The 13550-nt window shown below is 40.8% G+C and overlaps 1 protein-coding gene across 1 annotated transcript in view; it reads right to left on the bottom strand.

The window, feature by feature from the left end:
- The window catches only part of LOC134586252 (dynein axonemal heavy chain 5-like), a 260789-nt gene that overhangs the window by 25104 nt on the left and 222135 nt on the right, over window positions 1–13550 (bottom strand). Inside the window, exons 85-89 of the mRNA XM_063441744.1 lie at window positions 12519–12627; window positions 11455–11637; window positions 7114–7269; window positions 5896–6105; window positions 1887–2032 (exon numbers count right to left, since the gene is read on the bottom strand). Coding sequence (XP_063297814.1) covers window positions 1887–2032; window positions 5896–6105; window positions 7114–7269; window positions 11455–11637; window positions 12519–12627 — 804 coding nt within the window. The remainder of the gene's footprint in view (window positions 1–1886; window positions 2033–5895; window positions 6106–7113; window positions 7270–11454; window positions 11638–12518; window positions 12628–13550) is intronic.

Below are 13550 nucleotides of genomic sequence, written 5' to 3'. Positions count from 1 at the left end.
AAATTGTGATTTTATTTATATGGAATACATTTCACTTACATGATAACGATCTTTGGGATCTGAGAGAATTGAAATAGTGGGCAATTCTCAACTGTTTACTATTATCATCCCATAAATATCCCCACACCAATGAATACATATACATATTTTATGTATGTATTCATTGGGAGTATAGTGTAAAGGAGATTACAAAAGCTGCAGTTCTTATGACTACAATCTTTGTAAGCTCTCCTCATTGAGAAGCCTCTGACTTGGTCCTAAGTGCACGTGCCTACAGACTTGTGCACGGGCATGCATAGCTGAAGCTGAGGAGCTGGTCTGAGGTCTGTGGGGGAAGGGTAGAGTGTGCTTGCCACTGCCGTTAGCTCAGGGGAACTAATGGAAGTAGAAAGGAATCCTCCCTGGCTGCTTGGTTGACGGCCAGGTGGGAGTTCCCTAATTAATTTATAAAAGTGCTGATTTCTCACAGAAATCCGCACTTTTATGAATTGGGGTTAAACTAGGGTACTCCTTATCCATAAAGCAGACGGTGGAGTGGTCTTTTAAAACTGAATGAAATTATTTCTAAAATCCCTGTGTACACAATACAGATATAAAATATGAGCATGAACAGAATCTGCAATCTCAGAGTTAATTTAATAATACGGTCTTACACTTTGAGTCAATCAAATAACAAATCCGATAGCTGAATGTACTATTCAAAATTATATTAAGATAGTTTAACAACTTAATCACTGCAAATAGAGTCCTAAGGCACTATACTCAGAAAGGAAGAGTTTATTTAAACATAGAACTACATACAGATTGATTTACTAGGATTCAATAGTGTACGTTTGCTGCAAAATTATGAAATGTAATTTCAAAATATAATCAACTAAAAAAAAATTCTTCTCATTATTTAAAACTTCTCACACTATTATTGCTAGACGTTTTAGCCGCGAGGCAAACAAGGCATTTGTCTTGGGCGGCATTTTCCAGGGGGCGGCAAATAAAGTCACCCCCAAATGCCCAGGGCAAATGTCTTGTTAGCCTCGCGGCTAATGGACAATCCAGACGGGCTGCTGGGTGGACGGCTGGCGACGGAGCACTTTCCCCTGGGCGCTCTGCTCAGCTCCCTCGCGCGCCGCAGAGTGATGCCGGGAGCCGGAATATGACGTCATATTCCGGCTCCCGGCATCACTCTGATTGAGCGAAGGTACTCGGTCGGAGCACAGAAGCTCCGTCCCACACAGCTTCATTGGTATAAAGAGACTGTAAATGCTACACCTACCTGGCACATTGTTAGGTCTTACTAGCCATAAAATTCTAACATGCAGTCAAATGTGACACTTAGCAAACCTCTAGCCAGTTTAGATATTTCAATTGTTTAAGCTCAAGCATACCTGGTGTAACTAATAAAGCCTTTGATTAGTTTAATCAGGTTTAATGGTTTAATTGCTTACTCTGTTAATTGTCTGCTAATGCCTACATCATCCTCCCAAGTTCAATTGACAGAGAAAGAAATAAGCACTTAAAGGAAACAGACTGTGCTGTGAAAATGAAATTCATATTTTTCCTATTTCAGCCAATGGAGGTGTGGTTAAGACTGCATAAACAAAGTGAATTTGATTCTAAACAGCTTCACTCAGCTAACATTGTTCTGCTACTTAAAAATATCCCTTAAAAAAATAAAAATGTCATATATATATATATATTTATTTATTTATTTTGTAAGTATGTTATCTTCAACGTGACTATAATATTAAAAGGATTTACATAAGAATCTGAAAATAATTCACAGTGGCAGTGATATTTTGTATCTGAGTTTACAGCATTATCTTAACAAAGCACATTTCCAGCAAAATGTAATTCATGACAGATAATATTACAAAGAAAATGATACATACATTTCTGTGACTTCTTCATGCTCCAGTTTAAGGTCACCCAGTCTTTTAGTGACAGATAAGTTGTGCAGTAGAGAGTCATTATTTTGCAGGGTAGCTAAGATTTTACCTTCCAACTCTGTTAGTTGTACTATGCTATCGAGACACTCCTGCAAAAAAAATGTAATTCAGAAAATTTGAAAACACATTTTCAATAAGTAAATTATTTTTAAATGGATTGTAGCCCCATGTAGCCAAAGCACAGCTTAAGCGGAACAGGGCCTTGACAGGGGTTAGGAGGCGGGCCCAGGAGGAACAGACAGGACAGGTGGGTTATGGGATATGTGGGATTGGCTATTTAAGGGAGGAGCCATTTTGTGAGGTTCACTTCTAATTTCCTACCCGGTTTAGTTTGTCCCGCCCACCCTCCCTATATATTTATGTTTAGATAAGAGTTTCCCGTTTTTTCACAGCGGCGGGATAGGGAGCTGAGAGAGAGGACATAGGCTCCCTATGAGGAACGTGAGGAACATGGAAAAAATTGGAATTATGGTCAATGGTGGTTTCGAGTCCTGGAGGTGGCTCAGAACCTGGTGGGGCAGGGGTATCCGGGTATACCCCTGCCATGGTTACTTATGGTTGGCACTTGTTCGGTTCAAGTTGGCGAGGTTGGAAAATGTCGTTATATATTTGTATTTGTTATGTTGGGGGTCATTGCCCTCTATTAAAAAGAAGGATACGGATGAGAGGGGCGGAAGGTGGGGGCAATGACCCATGTTTATATGTTAACTTATTTAAAGCAATATTATCGTTATATATTATATAAATTATTTAATAAAGCTGTGGACAAATTTTCCCATATACCAGGTGTCAGTGTGTTATTGGGTTAGGTATGTGGGGGGTTTTTGTCCAAGGTTCCGCTAGCCCATATGGCGACTATACACCGGTCATGAGACTTGTCTGAATTTTCAGAAAGTTGTCTGAATTCCGTAACTCCGAATAACTGTGACCGAGTCAAGAAACAACTGAAATGGACAATGGCCGAATAGTTTTATTTGACTTGTGATTTGGAGTAGTAGAGATGATTAATGGGGAAAAAAAAATATCTCTATATAGATACATATTTTTTTTTTGAATTTTTTATTTTTGCAGTGCATATTATGGACACAAACTGGCTCGAGGTACCCCAAAGGCAATCCTCGAGCTGCTTAGCATAAGTAACAAGTAGGGTAATCGCTAGGCAATGCACAATTTTATATTATATAGTAGCAGTAACGTTGGTGAAACATGAGAGTAGTAAAAGTAGATTAATTAACAAGCATGACATGACATAACATAACATATCCCCTTACTGATAAGAGAGAGGTACTGTGTGTAGATAGACATGGTAAGGTAAGGGATACAGTAGAGTTTACCACCCCAGACAGCCCCAACCCCCCATCAGAATAGGTTGTAGGATTGGCAGCAGAATAGATTGCATTACCCTCTGGACCTGGTAAAGCAAAGAAAGTGTGAGGCACAACTCTAGTAGATTATACAAGTATGGCAAGTATGAAGTCCAGTACTGCCCAGGTACCCCAGACTGGGTAGGCGCTGGGGTCAGAGGCCCATCTTGGTGATCATCCTATCCCTCTTATAGGGAATTTAGTGTCCCAGGGTGCTTGGCTCCTTAGATTGTCAGCCAGGGGAGACTCCTGCATAACGTAAAGCTGCACTTGAATTCTACTCCTCTCCCTGACCCTGTGCTTTTCCTGCTGCATGTTGCTGGGGTTAGGAAGCTTTGCAGTTTGCCAGCCGGCTGATTTTACTGCCTTACGTCGCTTAGGCCGTCGTCGCTGTCTCCGGTATGTCGGGCTCGTGGTGTGTGCAGTAGGACGCTTCGGGGAGTAGCGGGGTGGTTCAGGAGGTGCCTCGTGGTCTCCTTGGGTTTCAGCCTGCTTTCCAGCTTTCTCCAGAAGGCGTCGAAGATTGCCTCTAGGCGCCAGCATGGATCAGGTATCTCCCCTCCAGGAGTGTGGGGACACGTGTCGTCCGCCATCTTAGATGGTGCTCCGCCATGTTCGCGGGTGTTTGCGGCTCTGGTGCTGCTCTTAGATAGGGTTTGGGAGCCATCAGGGTAGGGACCGGGATAACCCCCGCCGGTCCAAAGGGGGGGGGTAGCAGGGCTCCAGGCGCATATTCCGCACTCCGGTCGCGCCAGTCTGGGAGAGCGGCCGCCTCTCCCCTCCTCAGCGCTCACTAGGCCTCAGTGAAGCTCGGTGTCTGGAGTGCTCGAAGTGACTGGTGGAAGCATTCGCAAGTCGGGTCTTCTTCACATATAGTTAGGGGTAAGTCACTTGATGCCCGGTTTTGGCTATTTCAGTCAAAATAGGAGATTTCCTTAGTGTGTTCCTGGGAGCTCCCAAGAAACACAACCAGTCACCATGATTGTCAGGCCCCGCCCCATAGATACATATTTTAATAATCTATTTCTATATATGTATATCATTATATATGTTTTAACTTTTTGTCAACTTTGAAAAAAAGGTTGGTTGAAAAATGTCAGATAAAGGCCTCAAATTTAATATTGTTGGATAAAATTTTCAAATGAAGCAATATTTTTGGATAAACTTGTAAAATATTTTATTTATCAAACTCCTAAAATATCTGCTAAAATATCAAAATATTTAAAAAGTAGACCAGTAATTATCAAAATATCACAAAGTTTATCCCTGCAATACCCACATCGAGTATATATAGTTATGAATACCAGCCCATAGAAGAACATATTTCTCTGCCAGAAGCCACAAGTTACTGATATCATGGCAGTATATTTGCTGAAAATGTAACCTCGTCATCTGCTTTCAAACAGTACAGCAAGTTTCAAAGAGTCATATTATTCCTACAGTCAGGAAGGGGGAGGAGTGAATGGCTTTTTTTTTTTTTACCATTTCCCCGTTAGCATTACCAGTCCAGTGATTGAAAAAGATTGCTATAGCAAATTTAAATCCCATTATTTTAGAAATAAATGATGTAACTATGTTTACTGTATGTGGGCATGATGCTCAAATGCAGGCGTTCTTTTTACATTATGTTCTATTTTTAATAAGCTGCATTGCTAGTAATGCCTTCAGGGTCCTTGCAAATATATATAAGTGAGATATATGACAATTGTTATGTACCTTTTTTATTATCACATACTAAAATTTTTTGCTTTCATACTAACATTTCAGGCCCTGTGTGAAATATTTCAAGACATTATACTGTCTAAAGCTGTTCATTTCACAATTATTTTTTAAGAAAGACTGAACTATTAAATAAAAAATGAAGATGAGCATTGGATTGAACCATTGCACGAGGTGGCTATGCCTCCTTGATAATGTTGCAGGAAGCGGAGATATGAGCGGCACCAAGGGAGCCTCAGTCCTAGAAAAGGTAAGTAAAACTTATTTTCTTAATTTTATTTTAAAAAGGAGGGATCCTCTATATAACTAGGGAAGTTTGTACTTCTAACACTGTAGTATTCCTTTAAATTAAGGTCTATGTCGGTTAGCAATTGGAAGAAACCATTATGGTGAGGGAATTGCAAAGGCAACTGTTACCAATGGCACACTTTGCTTAAATAATTAAAAATAAATAAATAAAAAGCAAGCTGGGTCCAAAGGTCTAGAGGTCCTTCATTTTGGACAATCCCTACATATTTTATATTTGAAAAGAGGCAAAGCCTATTAGACTTTCCAATCAAGATTTTATCTTCACTTTAACTTTGATGTGTGCATTACGTAATTAACACTATTCCTTTCTTGCAAATCGAAATTTAAAAAAATGAAATTTTTAAATATGAGACAAGAAAAGAAGATAATTACTACCACATTGACATATATATTTCCGTGGTTATGCAAAAAAGGAATCTAAAATAAAAAAGCACTCTTTCTATTTCTACATTTATACTTATCTTGTAAAACTGTTTCTCTTACAGACATCCTGGAAAAAATCATTTCTATAAAATGAAAATAAAAAAAAATCAGACTTGTTAAAAAAGTGAAGGCATTACTTGTTTTAGCAGTAGATGTTCTTCATGCAATCTCGGCTTCTCTTGATGTACAAATCTGTCTAGGAGCTGTTCTACCAAACCATTTCTGTCCTGGTAGAAGTAAAGTATATTGCAGAAGGAAGCCACTTCTGGTGGTACCTCGTCTGGTGTCGATGTGGTGTGAAGGTACATACGGAAACCTGGGTGGCACTCTACTTCATGTTCAGCAATCTTAAATAAGAAGACAGAATCGTAACAAATTCTGTGGTATGTGCAAATTCACACAATTACAATTCATATAATCTAAACAGAAGTTAGGACAGATCTCTTTATCACATCTAGAATTCATGAAGTAAGAAAAGTCATGTTAAGTACCTAAATAACCTTGAGGCATATGAAAGGAAACGTAAAGATAACTTAAAACTGAGCTTTGTTCTAAAGGAAGAATTTCTTGCTGGCATACAGCTCTAGTGATTCTCATGCACTTTTAACTCTGTTCTAAGTAGAGCAGCAAAACACATCTACTCATGTGTCCAGATAAGTCTGTCATTCATATTTTATTTTTTCTTCTTTTTGGATACACATATGGTGAAACTAGCTATCATAACTACAGATGATTCCTCATTTTTTGGTCTGCTCCTGCTTTTTCTCTTGCTCACTATCAGACCTAACTGCATTTTTGCATTCCAGCTCTTACTGTGAGTTTGTTGCTGCACTGTAGAGAATAAGGTACTCGTTTCCTAAAGTTCCTCGACATGTGTTATTTGGAGTAGGCTAATGTATTGGTATCTCCCCTGTAGAAACATGTGCATACCCAGAGCCCTATTGCAATTTGGCTTCTGCTTCTGATCACAAACTTTTCCTTTGGATAAGAAATTGTTTTTTACATTACATAGTTGGTTATCCTTCCTTATCTTATTTTTCAGTTTATGTAATTGAAATATTTCCTCATCTGTGTTATCTCTGTATATGTGTTAGCTGTGTTTGCATAACTAGGACCCCTTCCTCAGAGTTGGTATAAGATATGCACTGGTGACTCAGGGCAGGTCATTCCCAGGGTGTTTTCATTTCACAGGGGTCTTCATTTGCTTCATATAAATGCACTATATTCTTCAGTTTATCTCTATTTTATATTGTTTAAATTTCACTTGTGGCCAGCAGTGGCTACAGATAAGGTGACATAACTCAAAAAAATTGACACACATCAAAAAGAAGTATACATTCACAACAACAACATACCATCATTTTAAATGGAACTTTGTGTTGTTGAAATTCTCGTTTTGAATGAAGAACCTGGGAAAATCTGGGATCGTGAGCCAGAGCTTGTACATCACAGTATGTCAGCAGGAGATGAAGTCCTTCGATCAGGCATGTATCCACCTCAGAACATACATCCTAAAAAGGTTTTCAGCATTACAGATCTCAGTAATTACATAATAAAATACTTACAGTTATGTTTTTTTGGATGCAGTAGACATATGAAAATAACATTGCATGACTAATTTTAGTTTATGTGGGCATGTTTCTCCCCATCATCCTCAGTGCATTTTGATTGTCAAGTGATTACCACATTTGTCCTTTTGCTACTAGGAAACAATGCCATGGTTGAGTAAGAATTGCCAGGAATTCAAATTGAAATGGTTACTCCAACCCTTTGTGATAATATTTTTTTTTTTTATAATTCTTTATTTTGTCAATGACAGATAAAATTGAGCTATGCAGTCATATGGCTTGCGCAGAAGCCGCATTGTCAATTTGAAGCGTATATGTTGCCATTAGGAGGTTCATGCGGTGTTCATGACATTCCATTTACATCATTTGTATTAAAGGCTCGTCCGTCATTGGTTTTAACAGTACAGTAAGAACAACAATCGGTAACGTAAAACTTAAATAGTATATCTTAACAGTATATTTAAGTTGCCATCGTATTGCAGTGGCTTTGGCGTGTTGAACTTATAGGCCGGGATACTGGTGACCTCGGCCTAGTGATGGGGAAAAAGAAAAAGAAAAACAGGAAACAAAAAGGAGGGGGGGGGGGGGTAGGGAGAGGCGGGGGAGGTATAGGAGGAAGGGGGGGGGGAGGTCTTGGACGTCTCTTGTGATTTACTAGTCGTCTATGTAGTTTTCCCATGGTTCCCACGTCTTAGTGAATGTTTTCATAGAGCCTCTTATTTGGGCCGTCAATTTGTCCATGAGGTGACACTCTTTAATCTTGTTTAATCTTGAGCACTGTAGTCATTGGGGGAGGAGTAGGTTGCAACCACGTTTGGGCTAGGGCTTTTCTAGCTGCTAATGCTATCTTGTTTAGCAATTGTTGTTCTAGTCAAGGCCAATCATCGAGGGGCCTGGCCAGCAGGAATGTCCATGGGTTTAGGTCTACCGGTCTATGTAGAATTTGTGATATTAGCTTTTGGATGTCTTTCCAGAAAAGTTTAATTGTGGGGCAGAACCACCACATGTGGGTGTAAGTCGCTTTTTCTCTGCAGTTACGCCAACAGAGATCTGTAGGTGTTTTTTTCATGTGATACAATTGGACCGGGGTAATGTACCATCTGAGCATTGTTTTATATGCCTGTTCATGCATCGTGACGCAGATGGAGGTTTTGGTATTGACTTCCCATATATCCTGCCAGTCTATTCCCTCTAGGGATTCCCCCAAGTCTGTTTCCCATTTGTCGGTGTATTGCAGTTCTCCCCATACCCGTGTGGTGGAACAGAGGTGGGAGTATAGTTGGGTGATCATGCCTCTTTGGTATTGTTCCGCTAGGCAGATGCGCTCAAAGAAAGTCGGATTGGTTTTAGCGGCGGTTTTCACCGTCGCTTGGGCCGCATAGTGTTTCAGTTGTAAATATTGAAAGAAGTTGGCTGGTTTCAGGATTGTAGGTCTGGGAAGGAGATTATCGTGTCGCCCGTGTATAGTTGGTACACCCTCTGGAGGCCGGCGTGCTCTAGGCCTTTAAAGTGAAAGCCCTATTACTGTATATATGGGTGAGAGGGGAGGTCGTAGAGGTTAGTTCGTATTTGAGGGCATATTTGTCCCATAATTGAATTGAGTTGGTGATGGCTGGGCACGCCGATCTCGGGAGCGCTCTGTGCTCCTTTGGTGTCCAGATGTAGAATTGTGGGAGATCGGATCTCATAAGTGCTGATTCCAGATCTTCTACCTTCTAGTCTCTGGGGGGGTATGCCATAGGGCTATTTGTGCCATCTGGGCGGCTATGTAGTAGAAGTGTAGGTGGGGTAGACCCAGGCCTCCTCTAGTTTTGGGGCTATATGTTGCGGGCTACTCTGTGTCTCTTATCCTGCCAAATAAATCTGTCAATTGCCTGTTGTAGGGGGATGAGATTGTGTTTTGTGATGGGGATGGGTATAGCCTGAAAGAGGAATAAAATTCGGGGCAAGACGTTCATCTTAATTGAATGTATTCTCCCTATCCAGGATATGGGTTTGTCCGCCCAGGTCTCCATGTCCGAGATGAGTTTTTCTATCATGGGTGTGTAGTTCAGTCTGTGGAGTGATGTGGTGTCTACTGGTAATTTGATACCCAGATATGTGAGGAACGTTGGTGTGACACGTATGTGGTGGTCTGAGGTGATTTTGGTTATGTCCGTCTGTGAGAGGTTTATGGGGAGTGCGCTGGATTTTCTACATTTACTTTGTATTCTGAGATCTCACCGTATGTTCTCAGGAGTGGGAGCAGTGCCTGCAACGTGGGGATAGGTTCGGTTAAGGTCAGCATGATATCGTCTGCATATCCGGATACCAGGAATTCTTGGTCGTCTATTTTGACCCCTTTGATTTGGGGGTGTTCCCTTATAGCTTGGAGAAGTGGTTCAAGTGTCAGCACAAAGAGTAGCGGGGATATGGGGCATCCCTGTCGGGTACCGTTGGTTATGATGAATGACGTACAAGTCGTCCCGGTTATCTTTATTTGTGCTGAAACGGTCGTGTATAGTGCGCGTATCGCTGTGATATATGGGGGGGCATGTTCAGATGTTCTAGGAGTGCGAACATATAGGGCCATTTTACACGATCAAATGCTTTTTCAGCGTCGAGGGAAAGCGCTAAAGATGGTGTTTTTGCGGTTGCTAGCATCCATATTATGTCTATGTTACGTCTCGTGTTTTCGAATAACTGTCGTCCGTCACTTGGGTTATATGAATTGAGCATCGTTTGTGTGTGAGAATCGCCACTCCGTTATGTTTACGAAAGGTTCGTGCCTCTGCGGCCAGGCGGTATGTGTTGTCGCGGAGGGAGACCAGGGCGGATCGAGACAGGTGTGTCTCCTGTATGAATGCTATGTCAGGATTTAATCTTTTCAGTTCTCTAAAAAGTGTTTGTCGCTTACGTGGGGCGTTAAGGTGAGGATACTTTAAGGGCCATGATTTTGAGTTTCGGTGTGCGCTCTTGGTCCCGATAGATATTCGGTTGGCTTTGGTATTTCGTTGCGGTGAGACTGGTGTATGTGTGTAACGGGGGGTGAGGTTTACTCCCACCTCTGTTCCTTTGAGTCACTGTTTGGTTGTGGGTTTGGGGATGTATACGTTGCGCCTCTAACTTCGACCAAGACCGATGCGGGTGTGGGGTGGGTGGGGTGCATGGGTGGGAGGGGTGTAGGGGGAAAAGAAGAAGGCGAGGAAGGTTTGGAAAGGGGGTAGTATGGTGTTGCCGTACGTGTCTGGTCTTATCCCGTGCCAGACCGTAGGGGGGTGCATGGACCCTCGTCTCCGCCAAGACTGCGTCAGTCTGGGAGTGTTGGGTCATGAACCTGTCAGCCAGTGTGGCCCCCTGATACCATGTATCGTCTGTAGTGGCTTTATTGTGCAGTGCACTGTTTTATAACCTTGTCGGTAATTTGGCTTCCCTGCCTCTGGACCTTAGGCATTAAGTTGCTTTGGCTGGTTGGTGAAGCGGGGAGCTCTTGAGAGTTGCCGTTTAGCGGTATTATCCACGAAATGGGGGGGGGGGGGGAGAGAGGGGGGGGTAAAGGGGGAGCATAGGCTTTGTTGGGTGAGACTGGTCGGGTTACCTCTTCTGATCCATGATGGTTCTCCTGTTGGGGAGCACGGTGGTGCCGGGGGGGAGGGGGAGGGGGGGATTTGTGATAATATTGAAAACAAACAAACAAAAAAAAACATCTAATAATGCACCATTGGATATTCTTTAAGTTTCCCCTTCAAACTTGAAAAAAGCAGTTGTTGTAATAGTGGTCATGGATGTTTAAAATACCATTTAAGGCTAAATAGCTTAACTGGAACATTTCTCCAAGTAAGTTATGCTTACAGTTCAACTATTTTGGCATTACATTTGAAACTCAACTTGAAATCCTGACAATATTCACTTTAGTAAATAACCCCAAGTGAGCCAAAAGAGAACTTAATAGAAGATTTATGAATTATGAGGACAATTCATTACAGGAAAATGTCACCATAATAACTAATACAACTTATTGCAGTGGTTTTGGTGTTAAGATGTAATATATGTTGGGAAATTAATAGATTCCCTATCATCTTAAATATTGGCATTCATTTTATCAGTATTAGAAATAATTAGATAGAGTAATAAAATATATTTTCTCACATGGTACATAACTTCAACCCTCTCTTCTGGAAGGTGACCTTTGATCCAATCAATAGCTTGGCAGGTGGGATCACACACTAATGTCCAGGCTCGATTACTGTTTGTATAGGTGATAATGCAGGAATTATCCAAAGCAAGTTCATTAACAGGAAGTCCTTTCATTCCTATTGTCTTGATTTCAACCTAAAGAAAAAAAAAAGTAATTTAATATCCGAACACATTAATTAGTTAACTAATTAAGAAAAAATAACAATGGACTCAATATGTATAAAATTACATTCACTAACACAATATTTTTCAAATTTTTTAAATTAACAATAAAGATGAGGTGCATTGCAACAAGTGCTCACCATCTTCAATATTCATGCTAAAATTTGCATGGTGGCCTGTACCAATCTCATGCAAAATGGACATCCAAATCTAGTCTTCAGGAGCTATGAACTTTGAGGGTTCGAGCGTCTCATTTATTCCCCCCCTTCTCTGGTCCAGCAAGACCAGACAGGAGGTTTGGATACACAGCTGGTGCCTTCTGACACTATTTCACCTCTCTCTCTCAATATGGTACTATTACCAAAAAAGAAATTGCCCTGAAGATTTTTAGGAAGAGGTGGTGGTCAGAAGGCGTCTGTTTTCGGATTTAAAATTCTTTGGAATCATTATGGCATTTTTAGTGCAGGGTGTTATAAAAGCCAAAAACAACACGAACAACAAAAACATTCTCAAGAGGATAAGAGGAATGTATTTAAAGATGCTCATGAAGTGCTTCAAACATGTATGTTATGCAGGTTCCACAGGCCATTAAAGTGAAACACCTAAATTCAGGACTTCAAGGCATTTCACAAACCCTGCACCAAAAAATCAGTGTTTTCCCTGCTACTCAGAGGGTAATACACTTGATCCTAGACAAATGGCGGAGAAGAGAAAAGTGATTATATACATGCAATATATATTTACAATTTGTTTATATGTAAATATTTGCCTGCTCCTGATGTAGGCAAATATTTACAGTATGCAGATGCCCAACAAATGACAAGCCTATTTTAACTTGAGATAAGTCGTGATACCGGAGTTTGAAGAAATTGATTGATAGGAATGTCCTTCAGGAGTATTCTCTGTGGAATGGGGAGCCTGCAACTTTCACACACTTTGAGCAGTAATCTTGAAACACGTTCCCTGCAATACAAACCAAGAAGAAGATCTTATGTTTTAAACTGTTATTTTAAAACATATTTGTGGATGGCTCATGGATAGCATGCTAAGTGTCTCTAAGTTCTGACCTTATCCAATGTGGTACAAGCATATTATATTAAAATACATATATAAAATCTGGTATTTTGAATTTAAAACATGAATCTTCTTCTAATGATTTACTCCAACCAAAAACAGTGTTTTAATAATACACTGTTTTACTTTTCGGAAAAAGGAAAGAAAGAAAAGAAAGAAAGAGTTTAACAAGAAACTTACCTGCAATCCAATGCAGAGGCCAAGTTCTCCTGCAGCCTGAACATTACATCAGTCCTCCTGATGTAAGGGGGAGAGATATCAAGAGCCCAGGCCTAAAGGAGGGTCGAGTGGGGGTCATGTACCAATGGTCATACATCACCAGCATGCAATACGTGCTAATGATGGATGCCTTCTATGCACATAATTGACATTAGCAGATGGGAATTATCATTCCAAGCTGCTATGGACACCGCTAGAGGTGGACTTGTCAGAAGCAAAAGAAAATAATTCTTGCTGAAATGTTGCACATACAGACTCCAAGCACACACATACATATGTATTACCCATACCACTGCTCAAGCACATATACAATATTACACAGCCCACATCCACAGATCAGTCACAACATTAAAGCCGCCTGCCTAATACAAATTAACTTTAGTCAACACCTATTTTTGAGGCATAATGAGTCTCTGTCATAGATATAGAAATAGGCAGACAGACATGCACTGATCACTCACAACATTACAACCACCTGCCTAATATCGTGTAGGTCCCCCTCGTGCTGCCAAAACAACTTTGATGCATCAAAGTGGGGCCTCCAAAGATTGGATTTGTTGTTCCAGCACATCTCACTGATGCACAATCGGATT

The sequence above is a fragment of the Pelobates fuscus genome, chromosome 2 (assembly GCF_036172605.1).
Source record: "Pelobates fuscus isolate aPelFus1 chromosome 2, aPelFus1.pri, whole genome shotgun sequence".
Taxonomy (NCBI): Eukaryota; Metazoa; Chordata; class Amphibia; order Anura; family Pelobatidae; genus Pelobates; species Pelobates fuscus.
This window is presented reverse-complemented; position numbering and strand designations above follow the sequence as displayed.